The 21737-nt window shown below is 42.6% G+C and overlaps 2 protein-coding genes across 4 annotated transcripts in view; one reads left to right on the forward strand and one right to left on the reverse strand.

Annotated features, from left to right (window-relative positions):
* Positions 1–267: 267 nt before the first annotated feature.
* On the reverse strand, positions 268–16053 carry sidt2 (SID1 transmembrane family, member 2). Its single transcript, XM_063493706.1, has 27 exons — positions 15674–16053; positions 15231–15504; positions 15011–15132; positions 12500–12664; positions 12329–12374; positions 9904–10005; positions 9572–9655; positions 9322–9487; positions 9062–9155; positions 8097–8155; positions 7831–7857; positions 7030–7068; positions 6867–6944; positions 6181–6296; positions 3884–3957; positions 3623–3689; positions 3450–3523; positions 3239–3362; positions 2991–3108; positions 2540–2676; positions 2315–2423; positions 1981–2057; positions 1749–1795; positions 1555–1660; positions 1344–1454; positions 1143–1256; positions 268–1036 (listed from the first exon to the last, which is right to left on the reverse strand). The coding sequence occupies exons 2-27, from the start codon at positions 15477–15479 to the stop codon at positions 974–976; spliced, it is 2568 nt and encodes an 855-aa protein (XP_063349776.1). The 5' UTR covers positions 15480–15504; positions 15674–16053; the 3' UTR covers positions 268–973.
* Positions 16054–18333: 2280 nt separating this feature from the next.
* The window catches only part of sik3 (SIK family kinase 3), a 37139-nt gene continuing 33735 nt past the window's right edge, over positions 18334–21737 (forward strand). For 2 of the 3 annotated variants that reach the window (XM_063494172.1, XM_063494171.1), the window contains exon 1: positions 18340–18652. In XM_063494172.1, the coding sequence (XP_063350242.1) occupies positions 18362–18652 (291 nt within the window). In that variant the 5' untranslated portion in view covers positions 18340–18361. Of the gene's footprint in view, positions 18653–21737 lie in introns of all 3 variants that reach the window. The other variant, XM_063494170.1, reaches the window with a different exon arrangement.

The following is a 21737-nucleotide window of genomic DNA, read 5'->3' on the forward strand; positions in this document are numbered from 1 at the left end:
TAAATAAATATTGTATTTTTCTATGAAATATTTTAATAAAACATTTTTAATGTGCGAATGATTTCCAGTGGAAAACCTTGTGGTTAAATTGTGAGCTGCTCTTTTTCCAATGCTCTAAATTGGACTCAGTAATTAAGCCAGGTTACTTCTGAATGGCTGCCCCTCTCAAATAGAAGATCCAAACAGCAGGTGGGTGGAGCTGTTGTGCCTGAGATGATCTTATCAAAGCCAGGTATCGGAAAAAGAGACCACACTTCAGAAAAGACCTTTATTGAGTATCCTTTCACTGCAATGCCTGACAATAAAATCCATTTTTTGTAGAGTGCAAAAATACCTTTAAGAGTCACACTTAAGGGCAGTTACAAGTAAATACAATCATGTCTTCATGGATATTCCCTCAAGGAGGAGGACGGCTAGCTTGCAGATCTGACCAATCAGAACACAGTATTGTGACTACTATGATTAGAACATTGAAGGCCACTGAGACTGGACAGGATTCATCTTCCCACAATTATTTTTGAAAACACGCACGCACACACCTGTACAAACACACACAGCATATAAACAGGCTACAAACAGTAATTAAAATACATTGCTGACTTCCAGGCCAAATGTAATGCAGACAATATAAAATAAGTTAAAATGGACGAGTTTCGTGTCAAGCGAGAATGCACACCGTTAATCGTCAGCAGTAAACGGTGCTCACAACAGTTACATCGATGATGGCAACGAGAGGACGAAACACTTCAGCATCGCTCGACGACGTTCCAGCTTTTATTGGCACATTAGTGTCCACACAGGTAGAGGGAGGGGCCTGTTGCTCCTCCCCGACTCTCCCCGAGGCAGAGAGGTGCTCATCGACAGCCCAGAAACAGGCTACTGGCTGTGCTTTTTGAAAAAGGTGGAGGGGATGCAAACAGACAGGGCGATAAGGCAGAGAGGAAGAGCAGAGCTCTTCGCAGATCTGGCAAATCTAGAAGACGTAGATTTTGTCTCTCTGGACGGTGTCGAGGTCGTCATCCATGGTCAGGAGGACCTGAGGGGGAGCAGAGGTAATATTGGATATTAAGGTTTTAACGCCTCATTCTAGACCAACTGCATATCCTGCATGTTTAAACAAACTTAAACATGATTCATAATACCAGGAAGGATCCAAACATGGCGATGGAGGACAGGAAATGCCAAATGTCGTGGTCGTCAAAGAATGACAGCAGGATGCAGTCCCTGTTGTGCTCGCGAGACTCAGCTGGAGTTTTCTGTGCCAGAGGAGAGAAACAAGTAATCCAAGTGTCTTTTCACATGAGCCCAAATCTCATAGGTGTGTGTGTTTGTGTGTGGCTAACCTGCCAGGTGCTGAGACCCTGGAAGAAGAAATACAGCGCAAAGCCCCACACAACTGCCGTGAAGAGAATACACACCAGTGCCAGACACTTGATTCTCTCACCGCTCCGCAGCTGAGCACAAACAGAAAACTGTAAGCTCCAAAGGTCCCAAAAATGTCTGCTACTTTCTCCTGGTGTTTCTCACATGCGCAGAGTTACTAAACACACAAACCTTCATGATGATGTAAAAGGCAAAGTAGAGCAACAAGTTACAGATGGCGATGGCCAACAGGTACGAGGCAAAGTCGTTGGGTTTCTGTATGAGGCCGTAGGCAGCCCTGCAGAGAGATAGCAAGATATACATCACCTGCCTCCTCCGCACTCTGCTGATTTAAATGAGCTGGAAACACAGTTTGTTTTACTCACAGAGACCAGTTGACTATGTTCCCCATCACAAGCAGAACCATGCGGTCCTGAAAGACATACACCGGCGGAAAAACGATTAAAAAGCAGGTCATCAGGACTCACTGATGCCTTTTATTACTCTCTGCAACCACCGGTCGTTAAGATAAGATAATAATTGAGTTACCAGGTAAAAGCAGAAGGACCTGCTACCTTATGCAATACACTGATACTGGATTTTCTGGCCGTTACTCACAATGTACATCGGCCCGCTGCACTGCCTGATGCAGTCTGTGTAGATGACGTAAACTATCCTACGCATGATCCCAGCGTCTGATACGTGAACACACAGAGAGGAAGGAGAGAGAACAACAAGAATTATAAGCTGCTTTATTTTATTAGAATATCCCGATAAGTGGATTTAAATGTTAGTTACTCTGATTTGCTAGCTTATGTGAGACACACACTCACACGACAGCCTTAATATAATCCTGGACTACTTTAGTTGCAGTCAGTTATTAGTCTAAAGTGACTCATTTTAAGCCAATAAAGCCCACTGGACTGAGTTTGCTTTCTTTCTGTGATCTTACTGAGCCTCCATCGACCCATATAGTAGAGCTGTGTGCTGAGCAGCAGCGTGGCCAGAATGTGGATCACAGAGAAAACAATCCAGAAGGCTGTGTTGTCTCTCCCAAATACCTGAGAGGAAAAAAAAAATAGCACAGCACAATGATTATTAAGAAATCCGTGTTTTTTAGAATATAAAGCATAACTCAGGTTTTGTATTGTGTGTGTGTGCATGTGTGTGTGCTTACCACTCCCAGCACAGAAAAGAAGATGACAGCGGCGAGGCAGGCGTAAGCGGTGTAAGCACTCGCGTTGATGTCTGGGTGTCTCTTCTGATAGAGCTTCAGCATACACAGTCCAGCAATCATGTACATGAAGGAGGTGTCTGCAGGGAGGAGAACAACTCAAATGTACCACATGCAACTTGAACTTTTTTCAGCCCAGGACTCAAAGTAAACCAGACAGAGAAAAAAAATCATGCATTCACAAATTTTACAGCCAGCAGAAACTCAAGAAACTGGCTGAAGCAGTAAAAATGTAACTGCACAAAGAACTGATTCAGACTAAAGCCAGGAAACTTCATCTTCCTTTGAAGTGACAGCTGCTTAAAGCCAGAACTCTCTTCAGACTACTGATCCTGACAAAGGTAAAAACAACTGTAGCCATGTCGAGTCTGAGTAAGGACACAATCGTTCTTACCAAACTGGAAGTTGGTGTAGTTGGGACAGACGTGGTAGCAGGCACTGAGCAAACCCTCCATCATCAGAGCAGTTCCCATGGCATAGAAGAGGCCAAAGTGCTTTGGGATACCGCACTCCTGAAGGAGGAAGAGACAACCTGATAACTAAACTACCGCTGTCAATCATCATCATCATCATCATCTAAATCTTTAAAAACACATCTTCATGACATATGACTGCACGTTTTTCAGTGTGCGTGTGCCTCACCAGCGCGTTGACGTCATGCCGCTCCAGAGCGCGATTGTGGGCGAGGTCTCTCTTGAGGACGATGAGGAGAAAGAGGAGCCCCAGCATCACGTAACCGAGGTTACTGAGGATGTTGTTGAAAGCGCTGTGTGGAATTAGTTAATCGTTACTTTACGCGGGTTAGCTGATGAAGTTGGTCACGCATGTTAACACACTGTGCTTGACGGCAAACCTTAGAGCTCCGAGCGGGTGGGCGCACAGGAAGTTGTAGTAGCAGATGTCCTGGTTTCCTGTAACATTGACAACCTGTGGAGAACAGAGATGCACACGTCGTATTACCGAGCTGACCTCTTATTGGAAATCTTTTTTGAAACGTGTCGCCATGCTTTATAAAATCATTGTTACCGTTTGATAGGTGATGACCAGCTGGACGACTGGCAGGGCGTAAAACACGGCAATGGTAGCAATGTTCCTGAAGAGGGCACAGTTATTACTTTCAGCTTCTCACAACCATCAGATCTGCAGCACTTCATTAATAATCAGTAATTTTTTTTAATGTTTCATATAATGTCAAAACTATGGCTTGGTTAATTCACTGTGAATTGATTTGGCTTAGATATAAAAGAATATCATGTTTCTTATCATGGGTCTAACAAGAGAACTCACCAGAAGTAGATTTGGTACTTCTTGCTGAGGACCCTCTTGTCTTTGCGGGCCAAGTCAGCCACGTACAGAAATTTCTGTAAGAAGAAGAAGAGGACTTTATTACTTTGATTACTTTATTAATGTCTGGATGAAGAAAGCATTAACCTCGCCTAATTAATGTGCTACTATTTTGTCTTTTATTAAACGCCACCATTTCTTTTTTTAATTTTCTCAGTTTATATATGTTCGAACTCTTTACTGCTGACAAGTTTTTTTTTTTAATTTGTGACTCTGGTTTAGAGGTTTAATATAACAAAGGAACACATTATTAAATTGTCTCTGTGCACTTGTTTCATTTGAGCTCAGTATGAGAATATCTGCTGCCCTGCTCTTCGTTTTACACTGTGTGTGCGCCTGTGTGTGAGCTCAGAGCTGGCATTTATGGAAGGGAATGCTGCTTGATGGTTTTGCTAAACCAGAAAGATCATGAGAAAATGTTGTTATTGGTCAGTGAGAAAAATACTTATGAGCCCCTGAAACGAGACCCAGGAAGTGCTTACAGGAAGACGGTGATAGATTGTCTGAAGCAGTTAGAACAAAACAATGCTACTGACCGGACCTCATACCACAGGCTATACCCAGGGGAAGCTACACCAAGTCTGTATGGTTTACTGAAGATACATAAGCAGGAGGTAGCTCTAAGACCAATTGTCTGTATGATCAACTCGGTCACCTGTAACATCTCAAAGTTTCTGGCTTCAATTCTCAACCCGTTGGTAGGCAGCTCTGAACACCACATCCAGAACAGCTTGGATTTTGTTGAGAAGGTGAGAGATGTCATTATGGAGGCAGATGAAACAATGGTCTTGTACAATGTTCGTTTGTAAGAGATTACAGGATGACCCCAACATTGGTTCACCACCAAGTCACTGGTTCAAGTATGTGGGTGACATCTGGGTGAAAATCAAATCTCAGTATTCAAGGTTTGACTCTCATCATCCACTGGAGCATAAACTCTGTGTCATCAGGACGCTACAACACAGCGCAAACACCATCCCCACTGACACAGCGGCCAGGGAAGCAAAAGAACATCATACCAAGAAGGCCCTGAGTAAATGTGGTTATCCCAACTGGACATTTGTCAAAGCTGGGAAGGCACCTAAAGAAAGCTCCAGCCGATCCAGGAGAGAAGAACAACCGCTACTTAAGCGAAAACCCTTAGTGATCCGTACGTGTCAAGAATGAGATGCATTTACTATAAACACCGCGTCTCTGTAGCTTTTAAACCCCAAAACACACTGTGCCAAAAGTTGGTCCACACCAAGGAGCGGGTCCCTCGGGACAAATGGAGTAATGTAGCATACGCTGTTAAGTGCCAGGAGGATTGCCGTGATTTATACATCGGGGAAACCAAACAACCTCTGGTGAAGCAGATGGCACAACACTGGAGAGCTAACTCGTCAGGCCAGGACTCTGCAGTCTATTTACACCTACAGGCCAGTGGACACTCTTTCAATGATGAGGACACATCTTGGACAGGGAGGAACGCTGGTTTGAGCGCGGAGTCAAGGAGGCCATTTACGCAAAAAAGGAAAGACCATCTCTGAATCGAGGAGGGGGCCTAAGCGGACATCTTTCACCATCTTACAATGCTGTGATTACAGCCATTCCCCAACTCTCTGTGAATGGTACTCATGGCAACTGATCAACAACCACTGATCATAAACCATTGACCAGTGGCTGTTGATTTGTGAATGACAAATTGCATATTAATGATCAAGAAACTGACCTCACAGCCCATTGTTCATTCAGTGGGGCTAGTTTCAGTTATTGTGCATGGGTACTGTTTATAAGGTTGGGGAAACCTGCAATCAGCTGAGACCGAAGAAGTCACTTGGATGAGTGACAATACATTTCTCCCACTGTTCTCCCACTGTTCATCTGGACGCTACGTCCAGATGAACAGAACCAAGTTTTTAGGATGCTGCTTGAGTTTTAAAGACCCGGTTGGGGTTTAAACTCTCAGCGATGTAGTGAAACTTGGGAAATATTTGACACAAATGGAAATGGGAATGTTTGTTATCAAAGAAAAACAAGTTATGCCTCCAGTTTCCAGTTTGGCCTGCCATCTCCACAGATGAATCCAGCAATCTGTTAGTGACCAAACAGATCAGATGGACGTTTTTGTTCTAGTACCCCGAGGTACTAGAGGTGAGGACTACTTTGCACATTCACAGATCTTTTTATTCTAAATAAGCCAGATGTGCAGAGAGCCACATCTGTGCCATTCTGAGGCAGGAAAAATTATTTTCACGTACCTTTGTGCGAACAATGTTCTTGTCGGAGTGTATGTCATCCAGTGTGTCATAGTCATCCTCCTCAATGGAGCTCAAAGACTCCTGCCTGCTCCGTGCGACACTTTCCAACGATCGCTCTGATTGGAGGAGGGAAGAGCAAAAGAGAGTCATTCTCTCTAGTGGAGGCACAACGTGAGCAGGCAGACCGACGACTGGATTTAAGGGAATTGCAGGTTGATTCAAAAAGGTGATCCAACACATCACACCTTTCAAAAATGATTTTCAATTTTCAAAATGATTAAATAGATGACCAGAATGATTTTTTTTTTGGTCAGATGATCTTTGCGTTGATGAGATCGCCGTCGCTGTTCATTTGAGTGCCATCAGTGGAGAAAAGTGGCCACTTTCCCGGCCTCTTAACTCCACTGATATTTGATTGACATGGTGGCTGATTGGTTTGGGGTGCTGATTCGGCTAGTTATATGGTAGCGTGTCACCAATGCGGATGGCTATGTAGTGAAGGTGATTGAGGATTGGTCGACGTTTGAAAGGCTCCTGTCCTAATGAATAAAGACACATAGAAAACCAGTGAGGGCGTAGAGCTGCTAAGAATCCATGTGCAAGCCGCTCTGCAGAGCGACATTAGAGTGGGCCAAAAAAACAAGAAAGAGGGAAAAAAGGACGTGGGAGTTTCTATTTGCTCATACCCATGTATCCATAGTTGTTGTCAGTTGAAGTGGCGCTGTCGGTAATGGCCTCTGAACTCATTGTGCTGCCGTTGTCAGCTGAGGAGGAGATGACTCTTCGTTCATTGGCAATCAAACAATGATATCACAAGACTAAATGTTTTTTGTTTTTTTAAATACTCACCAAATGAGCCATATTCATTTGGTGAGGCTGGAGTTTTTCCTGTGAAGACACAAACTTTCAAAAATCCAAGAAAGGATACATGCTCCCAAATGTTCACATGCACAAACAAGCAGCACTACGATCAACATTTAGTTAGTATCCTAACACTGCACAAAGATCACTGTGTTAGTCAGGAAAACAGGGAGGTGAGGCGGACGTAAACACATGAAGGAATCCAGTGAAAAAATGGAATTCCTTAAATTCTTTTCTGGCTGGGGAAAAAAAAAAGTTATTAATCTCCAACAGTGTGAAAGCTGAGAAATGAGATGCAGTGAAGAGGATTACTTCAAAACTGTAAGGATCTAGTGGTTTAAAATCAAACAGTGGCAGCAAATACTGCAGTGGATAGATACAGATACACACTGGGAGGCAGCCAGCAGCCAAAAAAGCACATCAGCAGCGCGTGCATTCATCTTAGCGCCTTCATGCTTTTAATGGGAGTGCTGCTGAAAATATGCTCATGTGTTTCTTTAGCTCAAAGCCATAAAGCTGTGAGGACTACAAAAGGATAACAATGTGACAAACACAGGCAAAAGAAGCTAACAAAGACCCATGTGAGTGCATATCTGTATCTCTGTAAAGCCAGAAAAGCCTCAGAACAGAGCCACGTTTATGTCCATGAAGCCCTGCAGCCGAAAACGTCTCTTTCTCTTCTTTGTAGGGTAAAGTATGGAAGCTACTGCATGCAGAGCATCTGCAGACAAGCAACACAGACTGAGAGAGGGCAGTGAGTGCACAAGGGGAGTAACTGTGTCTGTATACCATCGCTGTTCTTCCCGAGCAGAGAGGCTGAATGGCAGGGGGGAGAGAAAGATACACGTTCAGTACACGCTTAAACATTCAGCTCTGAGATAAAAGATCAGTGGCAAACAGCTCTGGGACTGCATGATCAGTCCAGTTTAGGATCTCATTTACTCTGGTATTTAATTAAAAGAACAGAACAAGTTTGCTGGTTTGTTTTCAAAATAATGTGGTCAGTGCACACGGCTCCTAATGGGCCGGTCCATCAGAGCTAGTTGCTGGGTTACCTGTCTCAGCAGGCGACATGTCGGCAGGATTCAGAAACACATTTCTCTTCTTGTTCAGTCTGCAGAAACAGAGAGGGGGAAAAATGCTAATGAACACAATTTATATTCAGTGCAGTGTCATTCCTGCAGTGCAGATCTATTCTGACAATATAACGTCCGACCTCGTGGGTTGAAACGTGGGCTGGAGAGGGACTAATTGATGTACAGAAGGTTGGAAATTAGTTGTTGTTTTTCCAACCAAAGTGCAAAACTTTCTGTCATTTTCAGGCAGCTACAAGTTGCCGTCTGCCTGCGTCTTTTTGCTGCGGTGAAGAATTGCAAAGACGGTTGTTTTGTTGCCACCGTGGCTTTTCTATTCTGTCTGTTTCGGGTGAAGACTTTGGTTAAAAGTTGCATTTTCCTCACAGGGTTTTGCAGATGTGTACAACATAATTGCTGATTCACTGCTCTGCTTTCACTTCAGTGAAATTCAACAGCCAAAAAAAAATAAATACATGACAGCTAACGGTTAAGCCATTTCCGACGTTGACTATTTAGCTCTTTTCAATTAATCAGCTATTCCTTCTGCACACCTGCAGCTTTTTTTAAAAAAACTCCTGCATAAGCGGTTGAGTTTTGAGGTCCGTTTGGAAGGACACACCCTAAAGCACGTACTTCCTTCTACTCCGAAAACAAGCCAGAAAAAAAGGGAGACGCAATAAAAACAGAAAAAAGATGCAGGGCTGATATTTCCGACAGGTGTGAAATCAGTTTATTGTGATTATATGCATATGCTTTGCTTTTTCTGGGTTTTGAGTATAACATAATCAACCTTCATGCAATAGTGGAAGACAAAGATGCAGAGATGGCTTTTCTAAGTGAAGAACATTCCAATACGACCTCCGCAACTGGAAACTCTTTTGTACAAGTAGCAGATAAACAAAGCAAATGATGACTTTGCTGCAGAGGCAATTTCAAAACCTTACCGTGCACGCTCTAGACAGACACAGAGCAAGGTCAGGAGGTAGAATGAGAAGAAGATCCCCAAACAGAACAGCATTCCCATCACGTACACCTCCACTGCGCGGGAGGACATATTAACTGTAAGCTAATTTGCATAGTAAGACACAACATTCTGTATCTGCTGCCAAAAACACCAAATCTAAACAACACAAGCAGAGAAATCTCTGCTTCTTTTAGCACATGCTAACCCTCAGCGTTTCACATATGTAGCCATGTGACTTACAGTTGATTGCGGGTGAGACCATCACATCGAGGGCCTTGCTGCGATTGCCGGCGTCAATCAGCTGATCGGGTCTCAGAGGGTAGAAGCGTAGCGGGCCACCGCATGCCTCGTCCTCAGTTTTTACCACCAACACCACGTAGAAACTGTTGCTGGGGAAATCTTTCCTCTACATAAAGACAGAAAATTCAAAACTACACAAGGATTTATTGCAACCGGTTCCAATAAGCTCTGAAGTTCTGCGGGAAACTACCTGCACGGTGATGGCACCTTTTTTTGTCATAGTCTGGTACATCCCAATGAAGGCCACGTTGTTGTCAAGGTCGTAAATGGGGCACTGAATGGAGACAGTGAGAGAGGGAGAGAAAAAACTGAATTAGATGTGAAAAAAGAAAGATTCAGATGGATCATTTCAGAAGTAAATAAGAAAACATATTTTTGAACAGCAAGAAATCAGCTGTGGTATCCACTGTGATGCCCTCATGTGGTCTCAGAGTGCTACTGCACGCTGACCACTGAGGCTGAGGGAGGGGCCTCTTGAGGACTGCTGCAGCACAGCTGAATGTGTGCTCTGGATAACTGTACCTGGATGTCCTGGATGGACATGACAGAACAGGGGAAAGTCATGTCCGAGTTGACCTTGACGATCACAGTATCCACCCCGTCTTGGAAGACATACTTGAAATACTGAGAAAAAAGGAGAGGGAAAGAAGAGGACAACAGTCAGTGAGGCAGTTTTCAGAAAGATCGACTTAAGGATGGCGTTTTAATTGCTGACAGCACAATAAACCATTAAACCAATACGTCACCCCACGGGCCATTTGCACAATTTAATAAGTGATATGTTACTGAGAGCCTCCCACTCCAGGTTCTCAAAAGGTTTTATCCTGTTTAGTTGTAGCCCTCGACTGCAGAGCACCTCACGCATACAAATGAGCTGACCTGATAGCTTACAAGCACAGACTGGGAGAACAAAGCGAAGCTGATGCAGAAAGCAGACTGTCTTAAAAGAGGTCAGAGACTGACAACGTCTTCATCAAGTGTCAAAAGAAAGTCATGGAATCATTTGCCACAAGCTGATCTCCATTTTCAAATAACATACAGTCGTGTGAAAAGTAAGGTTTTCACAGGATTGGCAGTTTTGAGCATAACTCAGTGCACCCATACTGCTGCTATGGGGATGAAGAGTGTAAGGAGGAGCCAGGTGCTGATAATCAAACACACTTGATTGATTGGTCATCAGCAAGTGTGAGCACCTCTGCAAAAGCAGAAATTTTGGCAATTTGCTGCTCCGGAGCATTCACAGGCATGTTAACAATATGTCACCATCTTCTCAGGAGTGGAAATGCCAGCAAATTCACCCCAAGGTCAGACCGTGCAAAGCTTAAAGAAACTGCAAAAAACCCAACAGCGACATCTCAGACGCTACAAGCTGCAGTTAAATGTTAAAGTTCATAACAGGACAATTAGAAAAAACTCAAACTGGAACAATGTCCTTTGAACAGACGAGACTAAAGTGTAGATGCTTATCCATAACGCACAGCACCACGTTTGGCGCTAACCAAGCTTATCAGAACAAACATCTCAGACCAACCCCGAAGCATGGTGGTGGAGGGGCCATGGGTTGGGTTTGTTTTGCAACCACAGGACCTGGGCTCCATGCAGTCATTGAGTTGACCACAAACCCCTCTGTTTACAAAAGTATTTGTGATTCAAATGTCAGGATACCAGTGTGAGAGCTAAAGCTTGGTCCAAACTGGGTCACGCAATAGGACAACAACCCCAATCATAGCAGCAAATCTAGAACAGAATAAACAGCTAAAAAAAAAGAAAAGAAACAAGGTGTTGCAATGTCCAGACCTCAACCTGACTGAAAATGTGAAGGAACCTGGAGAGAGATCTGCATAAATCAGCAACAAAAATCACTCCATGACAATACTGATAAAGTCACACAGAAAAGAATTACTTCAAGTTATTGCTGCCAAAAGCCAACTGCAAGCTACTGAATGACAGGTTTTACTTCATTCTTTTTCATAGGACTGTATAGATGATTATAGATCCATACAGCCACAGACAAGGAAAAGAGGCCGAAACAAAGAGGAAAGCCACTACAATAAAATATGCTCATTTTTAGGTTATTTGGTTGGTTTTCAGAGCTAAATCTCAGTAAAGGAAAGTTTTAATATTAATAGAGTCTGGAACCTTTAGAGAAACTGTGAGGTTTATTTGCAGTGGTTATTTTCTTTCTTTGCAGCCAGCATCATGCAGGAAGCCTAAGCTGTATGCCAGAGGTAAACTACATGCTCAGCAACATAGTTTGTTTTTTAGAAACACATGCACATACAAAATGAAAGCATTATTTAGCTTTAACATAAGTGTGTATTTGGGTTAAATAAACAACCCATGCTCCCAGTAACTGTCACATAAAGGCTTGTGAAACAGGTTGTTCTGTTTGCTGCAGTATAGACTACTCCAGTCAGACTGCATTGTTATGCCTGACTAAATGGTATAATGTCTGAACATCTTTGTTGTTGACTGTCTGAAGACGTTACGTGGCTCAAACTGGAAATGAGAAGGTTATATTCTTAAAAGGTGTCCATTAACTACACATGGATGTGAGGTAAAGCTGAGTTTAAAGCCCTGCAATCCACACAAATCTACACACCCCGCACATCCAAAACAAAAACCTAACACGATCCAATGAAAGTGTCATCAAAGGCCAAAAAGAAAGCAAAATTTTGTTTAAATGATTGGATGTGCAGAAAACAGAGCTTACTCAAGAAAAAGATTTTTTTTATGCAATATAACTACACAAAATCAGAAATTCCCTGCATTCATAACATCCTCTTTCACATGTGTACTTTCAGCTGGCTTCCTGCCCGTTTCTTGTTATGAGTCCCTCCCCCACCCACAAACTCCCCCCATCCGTGGTGCACATTTCTTTGACTCAACACAGTTATGTAAAGAAGGAGCCTACTGTCATACAGAGCTATGGTACCAGGCAGGTTACCTGAGGTTGGGATGGTGATGCGGTGAAGCTGAATTTCTTGTTTGTTCTGTAATCAAGTTAAACAAAACGTGTCATTCAAATAACACAGGCTGATGTACAGTGCAATAAGATGGGAATTCAGGCAGGTACCACGCACTGTGTTTGATTTATTACATAACAGATAACACTCACTGCAGGGTGAAACTTTCAACACGGCTCACTCTGAGCTGGTAGTTTGTACCCTGACTGGACAGGGTAGACACGTCAACAAAGAAGTACTGGGTCTCCGAGGCGGCCCGGGTTGGAGGTTGGCACAGTGTCCTGCCCACATCGTAGTAAGGGTACTTCCTCTGATAGCTGATGAAAAAGGAACAACGAAAAAAAAAAAAAAGGAGGGGACAACAAAGATCAAGTTCCCCTTAACCTCTCGTACATTCATTCCTTCTTGTATATTCTCTAATATTATAAGAATGAAGCAAATCGGGTGTTTTTTTTCTGTTTGACAGTTACACAATCTGACAAGTCCAAACATGAACGTAATTTTTCCTTTAAAAGTGGTTGAATGCAAACCTCACAATGACATTAGCTCCCCATCTCTGCACTGGTGGTTCACAAAGGAGGAAGTGAGAGTCCAAAGTTCATTAGTGAGCTGCTAAAAACATGGCCTGACCATGAGACCAACAAAGCCAAGACTGACAGCGGGGTGATTCTGATGTTGCAAAACCTTGCAGTGCAAGAGAGGAACACATCACAAATGGACTGTTGGCCAATGGCAAATAAACTGCAGAACTAGGAACCTTTTATCACTTTGCACACAATGAAGTAAGGTTACAGGAACCGTGTGACTTGGAGACAATCCCAAGCACATTACAGGCAGTGGTTTTTGCCATTTCCTCCTTACAAAACTTGTCAAATGACCGTCACACTTCTGAAAAGAATTACTGCTTGCAGACTGAACTGCCTCGTCACCTTTCTCCACTACATCTGCTTTTACAGCTAAACCCTGTGACCTGTAGTTATATTCGTTTACTGTCCAAGTAGCCCGACACTCCTTAAAAAGAACCTTGGAACACATGTTCAAATAAAATCTGCCTACGTGGAGTTTAGGAAGAGGACATCCTTATTAGCATTTGCTTACATTTAATCCATCTGTAATCACAAACAATAGTGTATGTTCACAAACCTGATAAAGCTACCAGCAACAACAGGTTTTTTTCGGTGAATGTCGATGTTTAGGTACTAAAAAAAAAAAAAATTATTCAATGTCGATATACTGGCTGTTATTGTTTATTTTTAATACTACTTTATGTTATCTTTGTTCTATTGAAAACAGAAAAACTTTCAGGAATATACCTCACACTATAATAATCAAAGTTGAGGAGACAGCTTGACCTCACACCATTATCTTCACAGCTGTGATGCTACATGTGGAAAGTGCAGCCTGAGACTGAGATGACACAGTTCTTAAATTACGCCCAAGTACCTTTATTCAGGACATCCTGAAATATGGTTATATCTGTGATAGGTCACTACATTATGAGGCCCAAAAAAAGCAATGCTGCGATGAGAAGCCGGGAAACATCTTGTATAATTATGTCATATTTAACTACACGCCCTAATGTAAGAAGGTCCCAAATGATGTGCCGAGCCCTACTAATGCACCTCTAGGCAAGCCCAAATTTGAAATGTGATATTTTCTTTGGCAGCCCCACATCAATGCTGCAGTGTAAAAATGGCACAAAGAATTGTAACTGAATATATTCGAGCTCTAAGGGCTCTCATTTTCCAAACAGGGGCATTTTCTGAAAACCTCTGCCAAGTCTGCTTACATAGCTGATGGATGGTTGGCAGTTTGGAGCTTGACATAACAAAAACCCTGACTGTCTGCAAAGAGGATAAGACATTCTGTGTACTTAAAGAAAGGAAAGTGAAAAAAACAACTGTTAGTTGCATCTATCATGAAAGCTCCTGGGGTTACGGCTTCAACTGGACTAGGGCTGTCAACATGAACCTGCTGGGAAATGTTTGCCAATGAAAACCTGGTGCCACAAGCTAAATACACTAATCTCATCTCATCTGGGGAAAAACACTGATTTAAGATGATTTGGTAGAAGGGTTTGGATAAGGTGAAGTAACTAATGTAGAAGTTATTAGGAAAAAAGAAAAGGAAACGTTTGCTGGGTCCAGAAAAACACAGAAAAGCTGGCATGTCATACCACACATATTCTGTTTGTATCTCATCTTTCCTCTATGTCACTTGCACATAAATGAATATGACTTAAAAATTGCCATGGGCACAGTAAGTTTAAATACTACTGGCTTTACTGTAGACTAGACAATTGACTACACACCTCACTAAGCATATTGGTGTTTCAATTTCAATTTCAACTCTGTAACACATAGATCTTTTAAAATGCTTTGACGTTAACTTAGAGGATTTAAGATAACAGACAATTACCAAGACCAGCAGAAAAAGTAAGGGAGTGTGAGCGGCCATCTCTGGTTACATACAAAGAAGGGAAGCTGAATATGCAATTAGACAAAAAAGTGAAGTTGAAGGAGTTAAGGGATGGACCAAATTACAGACCACATTAGTTTTTATTTTAAATTATTTGACTTTTGTAAGAAAAGACATTAACATTTATACATCACATACATGTGATGTATAAATGTTATGTATGTAAACGGGGGGGGGGTACTCACAGGCCTCTGAGAATGAGGGGGACTTGAAAAGACAGCACGGCTTGCTTCTGTCGCACTACAAACAAGATTGGGCTCTCCGACTTGTTGGATAACACGTCCACAGACACACGCACTCCCTCGGTCTGAAAGTCAAGAGAGGGAAAAGGAGAAAGGACTGATAATAATCTTTATCTTTAAGTGGTGAAAAAACAAACAGACAAGTCTGAGGAGGCGAACTCACCTTATTCCGAGAGATGGTGTGATTAAACGCGTAAATGGTCTGGTTTTCACTCGTAACCGTGTCATTATAGTTGACATCAAACGCCGCATCTTTCTGGACGATGTTTTTGATCTCCCCCACCGCCTCAATGCCGCAAGCTAACCGAATCACACATAACCAGAGCAGGGCAGCCAATCCTGGTCGGATCCAACGGATAGCAGGTCCACAGCTGTTTTTATGTCGTGATTTCCAGGAGCTTCTTAACACCATTTTGCCTGACACCGTCTTCCTACAACTGGGAAACGATATCTTAAGTTACTCTAGGGTGGAAGACAACGCTATGAAAAAACTCCACCCCATTCAGCAACAATAACAAGGAAAGCAGGCAGGCTAGCTCAACTATGCCCCTTCAGACAATAACAGCAGGTGCTAAATGAAAGCTAGTGACACAGTGAAGTGTTTACATTTGCTATAAACTTGCGCTTCGTCCTGTCGGCATCCGTAACGAAGTAGACGCTGTCAGTCATGCGCCCAGTGCCAAGTTTCAACACAACAAAACCAACGACACTCAATTCTTCTATCTGAAACCCTGAAATCTGACAGCCCGCTGACTCGCCGTGTTAGCATTAGCACTGCTGGTTAGGCAGCTTCATGTTTTCATGTCGGACTTCGGTTCTGTCGTCAAAAACAAAACCCGCACAAAAGCCTTCCTGTAAAACTGCGAACGGCTGTCACTATCAGGTTTCGTAGGACCGCTGCATTGTGCAAGAAATTTTGGTCCAGCGGGGGGAAGAGATTCAGTGTGAAAATCTGTGCCGTTAGCGCCCCCCCTACCCTTCCTCCACGCTTAGACAGTAAACAAACCGACGCACGACGTCATGACGACACTTCCTGGACCCTCAGCAGTCAAGTATTAACCAGGTCAGTTTGAAAGAAACTGGAATACATCAGGAAAATACTAAATCACGAAGTATGAACTACACTCCCTTATTTTTTCATGTAATATGTTTTTATTACAGCTAATCTTGATGAAGAGGACATTTCAAGGTCTTTCAGTGGTTAGTGTCCCAAGGACTTGGATCTATTTTATGTATATACCAAGGCAAAAATGTGTTACTATGTATGCATATGTTGGATCATAGGATCCTCACGCAAACCAAGCTGTTGGATTCAAATTTTACTCCTTTCCTTGACTTCCATTGTCTTCTGCAGCCAGCAGTCTGTCTAAATAACAGAATGCACACCAAAAAAACTGTTGTGTGTAGGCGAAGATGAATAGAACCAGCACATATAAAACTTTTAGTCACACATTATTTTGCTGATAAATTACGTTATTGTTGATCAATCAATATATAAGTAATTAGAATCACCATGAACTGTAATATTAAACAGATATACACATCAACAAATGAATAATTATAATACATTATCCAAAAACAACAACAGTACTAATAAAAATAAGAATACCGTCATGTTACATGATCATTCTGAAACATGTCATTACACATTAGGACATTTACGTTTGGAGCTATAAATATGGTTGAATATGCGGCCTGTGCACTGTTAAGCTACTTAAGTAGCTTTTAATTATAGTTTAAGTAAAACTACAAAATATTGTACCCCAGGCACTTATACAACTCATGGTCATTGCTGCACTGGAGGATAGGAGAAGAGGTGGGGTACACAGAAGTGGGGTAGACAGGTCGCCAGTCTATCACAGGGCTGACACAAAAAAGCAATCATTCACACCTCATTTACGCCTACGGTCAATTTAAAATCAACACTTGGGGAGGAGGGGAGGAAGCCGGACATTGTGACTGCACACAGAAATGCCCCAGCCAGTCAGCGGCTCTGAACTCAGGACAGTGCTAACAACTGCACCACCATGCCACCCACATATTCATTAAATCACTCCTCAAGAAACCAGCAAGTGCTCTTTTTGTTACCCAGAGCACTCCCTGGCGCCTTTAACAAGCGCCACTTCCTACATTAAAATACAAGTCAGCTGCACATTACAAAACATTCCTTTAGAAATGCATTACACACGATCATTTAGAAATGCACATGCCGAAACTTATTTACAATGAGTTATCTAATTCCAAACAACAAGTAAGCCTGCTTTCTCTCTGCGGTCTGGGAGCCACAGGGCACCTTCCTGTTTTGGACCAGCCGGGATGCAGGAACTCTTTTCCACCATGAAGGGGTGCTGTCTACAGTCTGGTGAGAGAGCCTATGGACCAGAGAATAAAATTAACTGTAACGAGCTTTGAAATCTTTCCTTTCGTTTTACTTAGATTATCCTTGTGTTAAATTAGCACTATGAGTGGATTTAGGTAATGCATCTTTCTATAAATGGTGTGAGTGACCCCGCTTATTTATCTTTTTATTCTTGCACATACATACATTTAGTTTTGCATAATTATTATTATGTCCACACCACAAGCGTGGTTATATTTTTGTATGAGGCCAGTCACCACGGAAGTACAGCTAATCGCTGATTTAATGACTCTGTGTTCATTAGGAGATCTTATCAAAGCCTCCTCAGAAGGTCAGGGCCATTTATCAGCATTATAAAGACACCTACATCTCTGGGGGAAGTTAAAGGTTTGTTTGTTTGTTTTTTAAGTACACGTTTTTAGTAATTTATCGAATAAAAAAACCCCAGCCAAAATAGCTAATACAGTGCCTGTGGACGACCGCCATAATGGCTGTAATTTTTCTATTTGGGATCTCTTCATGGCATTCAGCTGTTAGAAACTGTAGTCATATCTTTGTGAAAAATACTCATGTCAGATGCATATTTGTATTGCAGTGGAATAACAAAGCGACCGTTGTTCTCGTCCGCCATTGTAACGGTAAAGCGGCGTACACCTTTAAACACTTTAAAAATCGTCTGCTCATACAGAACGCAGCAGTTTGCAAGGAATCACTGAATCATGGGAACCGGAGTGATAATGCGCACTTCTTTGTCACCAGGGCAACCACAATACGTTTCTGTGGATGAAGTCATTTGTTACGCCGCTCGTTACTATGGTTACAACCTAGAGAGGGCGCTGCGGAAGAGCTTTCTACGTAAAATGACGCAGGGCGGGGGCGTGCCCGCGATGCGCGCTGCGCACGGCTGCTTGTTGTTCCCGCAGAGAGGCGAGAAGATGGCGGCCGTGTCAAGCGGAGGTGCTGCTGGGTCCGCAGCGGCCGGGATTACGCACTCTGCCCGACCGACCCACGCAGGCATGGGCTCCCAGAACCGAGCCCAGCCATCCTCCGGGATCAGCCACTCCGGTCGTACCAGCACAGCCACTGGGTGCATCACAAATCCTGGCCACACTTCGGTCCCCAGGCCACCCCCAGCCCGAGTGGGCCACTACGAAATCGAGCGGACCATCGGGAAGGGAAATTTCGCGGTTGTTAAACTGGCCACACACATCATTACTAAAGCAAAGGTAAGACAACTGATGTCCGAGTATCAGAGGTGAACAATTATAAGTTGTCATTAATTTATTCTGAGCCTTTTCGGCCGCTTTAGTAGAATGACGGTGGGGCCTTCAGGCTCGGGAGACAGCAGCGGCCAGCCCGCTATGGTGACACCGCTGCTCGGTGTAGCGGAGGTCCGCTCGACACGGGACACCACCGTTAGCTACTGGATCCAGATATATTTACCACAACGTAAATAATAGCTCGCATCTATCCACTTGTAGTGCTTTTTCTGAAAGCTTAAAAGGCCCGAGGTTAATGTGTAGCAAAGCGCAGAGGACAGAGAGAAGGGTATCGGTGAAGATGAAAAAGACGAGAGTCGATTTTCTAGTAGCTAGCTTAGCTTGATGGCTAATTACCTGGTTAGTACAACTTAGATACCTCTGAGAAAGATGCCAGTCCGTCAAGGATGAAAGAAAAGTTTGGGCCATTGTTTTTGTTAAGTTAACCGTAAACTTCCAAACTTGATAGGTTTGTGTTTGGCCCAAGATTTAATATACCTCTTAGGAATTCCCCAATAAAGTACCATCGAAACTTTGTCACACTATATTATAGGAAAGCTAAAGACTGTGGGCTTTAAAATAAACTTAACTGTTTAAAGAATCGGGTGAACAAGCTACTTAGCATGTACCGTTTCGCGTAAAGATACTTTCGTACATCTTAAACAGTTTGGAACATTTTCAGCTCTACATATCAGATTTTGTAGTACTAGATATCAGGTTTAATAGCTAGATGACAGCGCGTTGAGTCCTCGTGGACAGGAAAATATTGACATTGGCCAAAAAAATGAAAGTGTTTTCAGAATGGTCACCATACAGTTTTAAGTGGAACATAAACGCGTTTGCATGGTATGGGCGACAGTTTGAAATATACTGGACGATTGGCATAGTTAATGGCAGATGCTACTGTCAGAAAATTAATGAAACACAAAATCATCCTTCATGAGTAGATGCCTTTCAGCCTTACACTGAAATTGGCCACAACTTAGTGCTTTAAAAAAAATCTTATTGTTTGTGACACGTTTAGGTTCAAAGGGAAGTTTGGGGGCATTACAAAGAAAAGGCAGCACTCACAAATTCTGAGTATTGTTTTGAAGTTTTGCTGACCTTTCGTGTGCGGTGCCTGAGTTTTTGTAAGGCTTTATTTGCCTTTGAGCAGTCTGTTGCCACTGGGTTATCAGCTGTGTTGTAATGTAACCCTAAAAAGTGCCAAACAAATCAGAAGGCCTTTGCTGGCATATTTGACAACAGATGCGTCATTGAGGTCTCTTCTAATACTAACTGTGATTTGCAGCAGATTAGTATAGCAGCGTTAAAAATCCTTCCTTAGGTTATCGGGAGTATTAGGATCAGTAGTGATCGATGTGCAGGTGAACACTCAGGGCTTCGATTACTGAAAGCGGTGCCTGCAATATATGATGAAGAGCCTTTTATTGAGATGATATAAATAGAGGTATGTCAAAGCTGCCAAGTGTGTAGCTTTACCTTGGTGTTCTTGTTGACATACACACAGACGAGTAGACACGGGTCATTTGGATGCTTTGCGTCACATAGAGAGTGAACCCTCCATTTAGTTTCATGACAAAATACACAAGGGTCAGTGAGCCGTGGAGATGTTTTTAATCCTGGGGATGTTGCTCGAAAGACTACCTGTGTGTGTGTGTTTGACTATGATATGTAGAGGCCAGAATTTATGGGAGATGTTGTTAGTCGCCTCCAATAACAATACAATGTCTATTGTTTTCACTTGTATTGATGTGTGTCTGTCTGAGCCTGAGAGATGACAATCACTGAGAGAATGAAATAAGAGGCCCTGTTTTCTGTCTGTTGATGGTTGGTCGCAGTAACCTCATAATTTCCATCAACAATCGCAGGGGTTTCAGCGTCCCCACTTGGCTTACGGATATCAGAAGAGTAGCAGCGTGCTTTAACGTGCCCGTAGTTATCATGAATATGGATATGGTAATCAGCCATCAGATGAAATGCGCACGGGTAGCTTTGTTTCATGGCCCAGGTTCTATAGCGATCTGAAGAGAAATGCTGACTAGTCATAAACAGCCTAACAACTCCCCCCCCCCCATTTTCAGATGGAGCTGCGTGATATCCTGCAGTGCAGTCACACAAAAGAGGACCTGGATATTTATACTCTGTGGCTCACAAGCACAGAAAGGGATGGTCCCTTTTCGAAGCCTCATTTCCCCCTCTGATGTTTTATAAAATCTGAGCAATTCGATGGGCAATTAGTTCAGAGTTTAATTTCCCAATAGCACTTCAACTTGGGTTTTTGCCGTGCACATTTGTGGAAATCTGGGGCTTTTGGCTTACATGCTTAGCAAAACGGAGGCAGTCACACAGCACAGACCTTGAGAAGCAGACAATTGGTGTGGTGCACCTTGATGTTGTAATAGTGAAAGTTCATTTTACCCAGACAAGATCAGTTTGTGAGGTGGAAGTCAAAACAAGAGAGTTGTTACACTCACGCAGTTTGTGTCACATGTTGCTGCTAGTAGTGTGGATAAATGTTGGCTTTACTGTTCAGGGTATCCACAAACATCCTTGCTAGCCGTGGCTCATTAATAAAACTTATTAGTCCTCTCTGATACTGTGACACTGTAAACTACCCATTGTAGACTAAATCTGTTACTCATAGTTCTGTGAATTTTGGGGACTAAGTAAACTGTGACCCATCATTGAGTTTGCTTTTATTTTTAAATTCTTTTCAATTATAGCAACAATAAGAGCCATTTGATTTGCCCTTATTTACAAAAATATCCAATGTGCCTTCATCTTATAGAAATAATAATAATCAATATGTAAACATTTAAACCAGCTAGCAGGATATACTCATGTAGTTAGGTATAATAGGCATTAACTAATGTCTAATTAAAGTGTATTAAGATGTAACTAATTAAAACAATTCTTTGGTCAGTCATTTTTTAAAATATAATTAACGCTTTACCTGTTTGATTGCTTGGCCTTGAACATTGCTCCTCAAACTTTTCTCAAGCAACGCATGACTCGATAATCGAATAATGTAAAAGCTAATTCATCAATT

Source organism: Pelmatolapia mariae, linkage group LG14 (assembly GCF_036321145.2).
Source record: "Pelmatolapia mariae isolate MD_Pm_ZW linkage group LG14, Pm_UMD_F_2, whole genome shotgun sequence".
In the NCBI taxonomy this organism is placed as follows: Eukaryota; Metazoa; Chordata; class Actinopteri; order Cichliformes; family Cichlidae; genus Pelmatolapia; species Pelmatolapia mariae.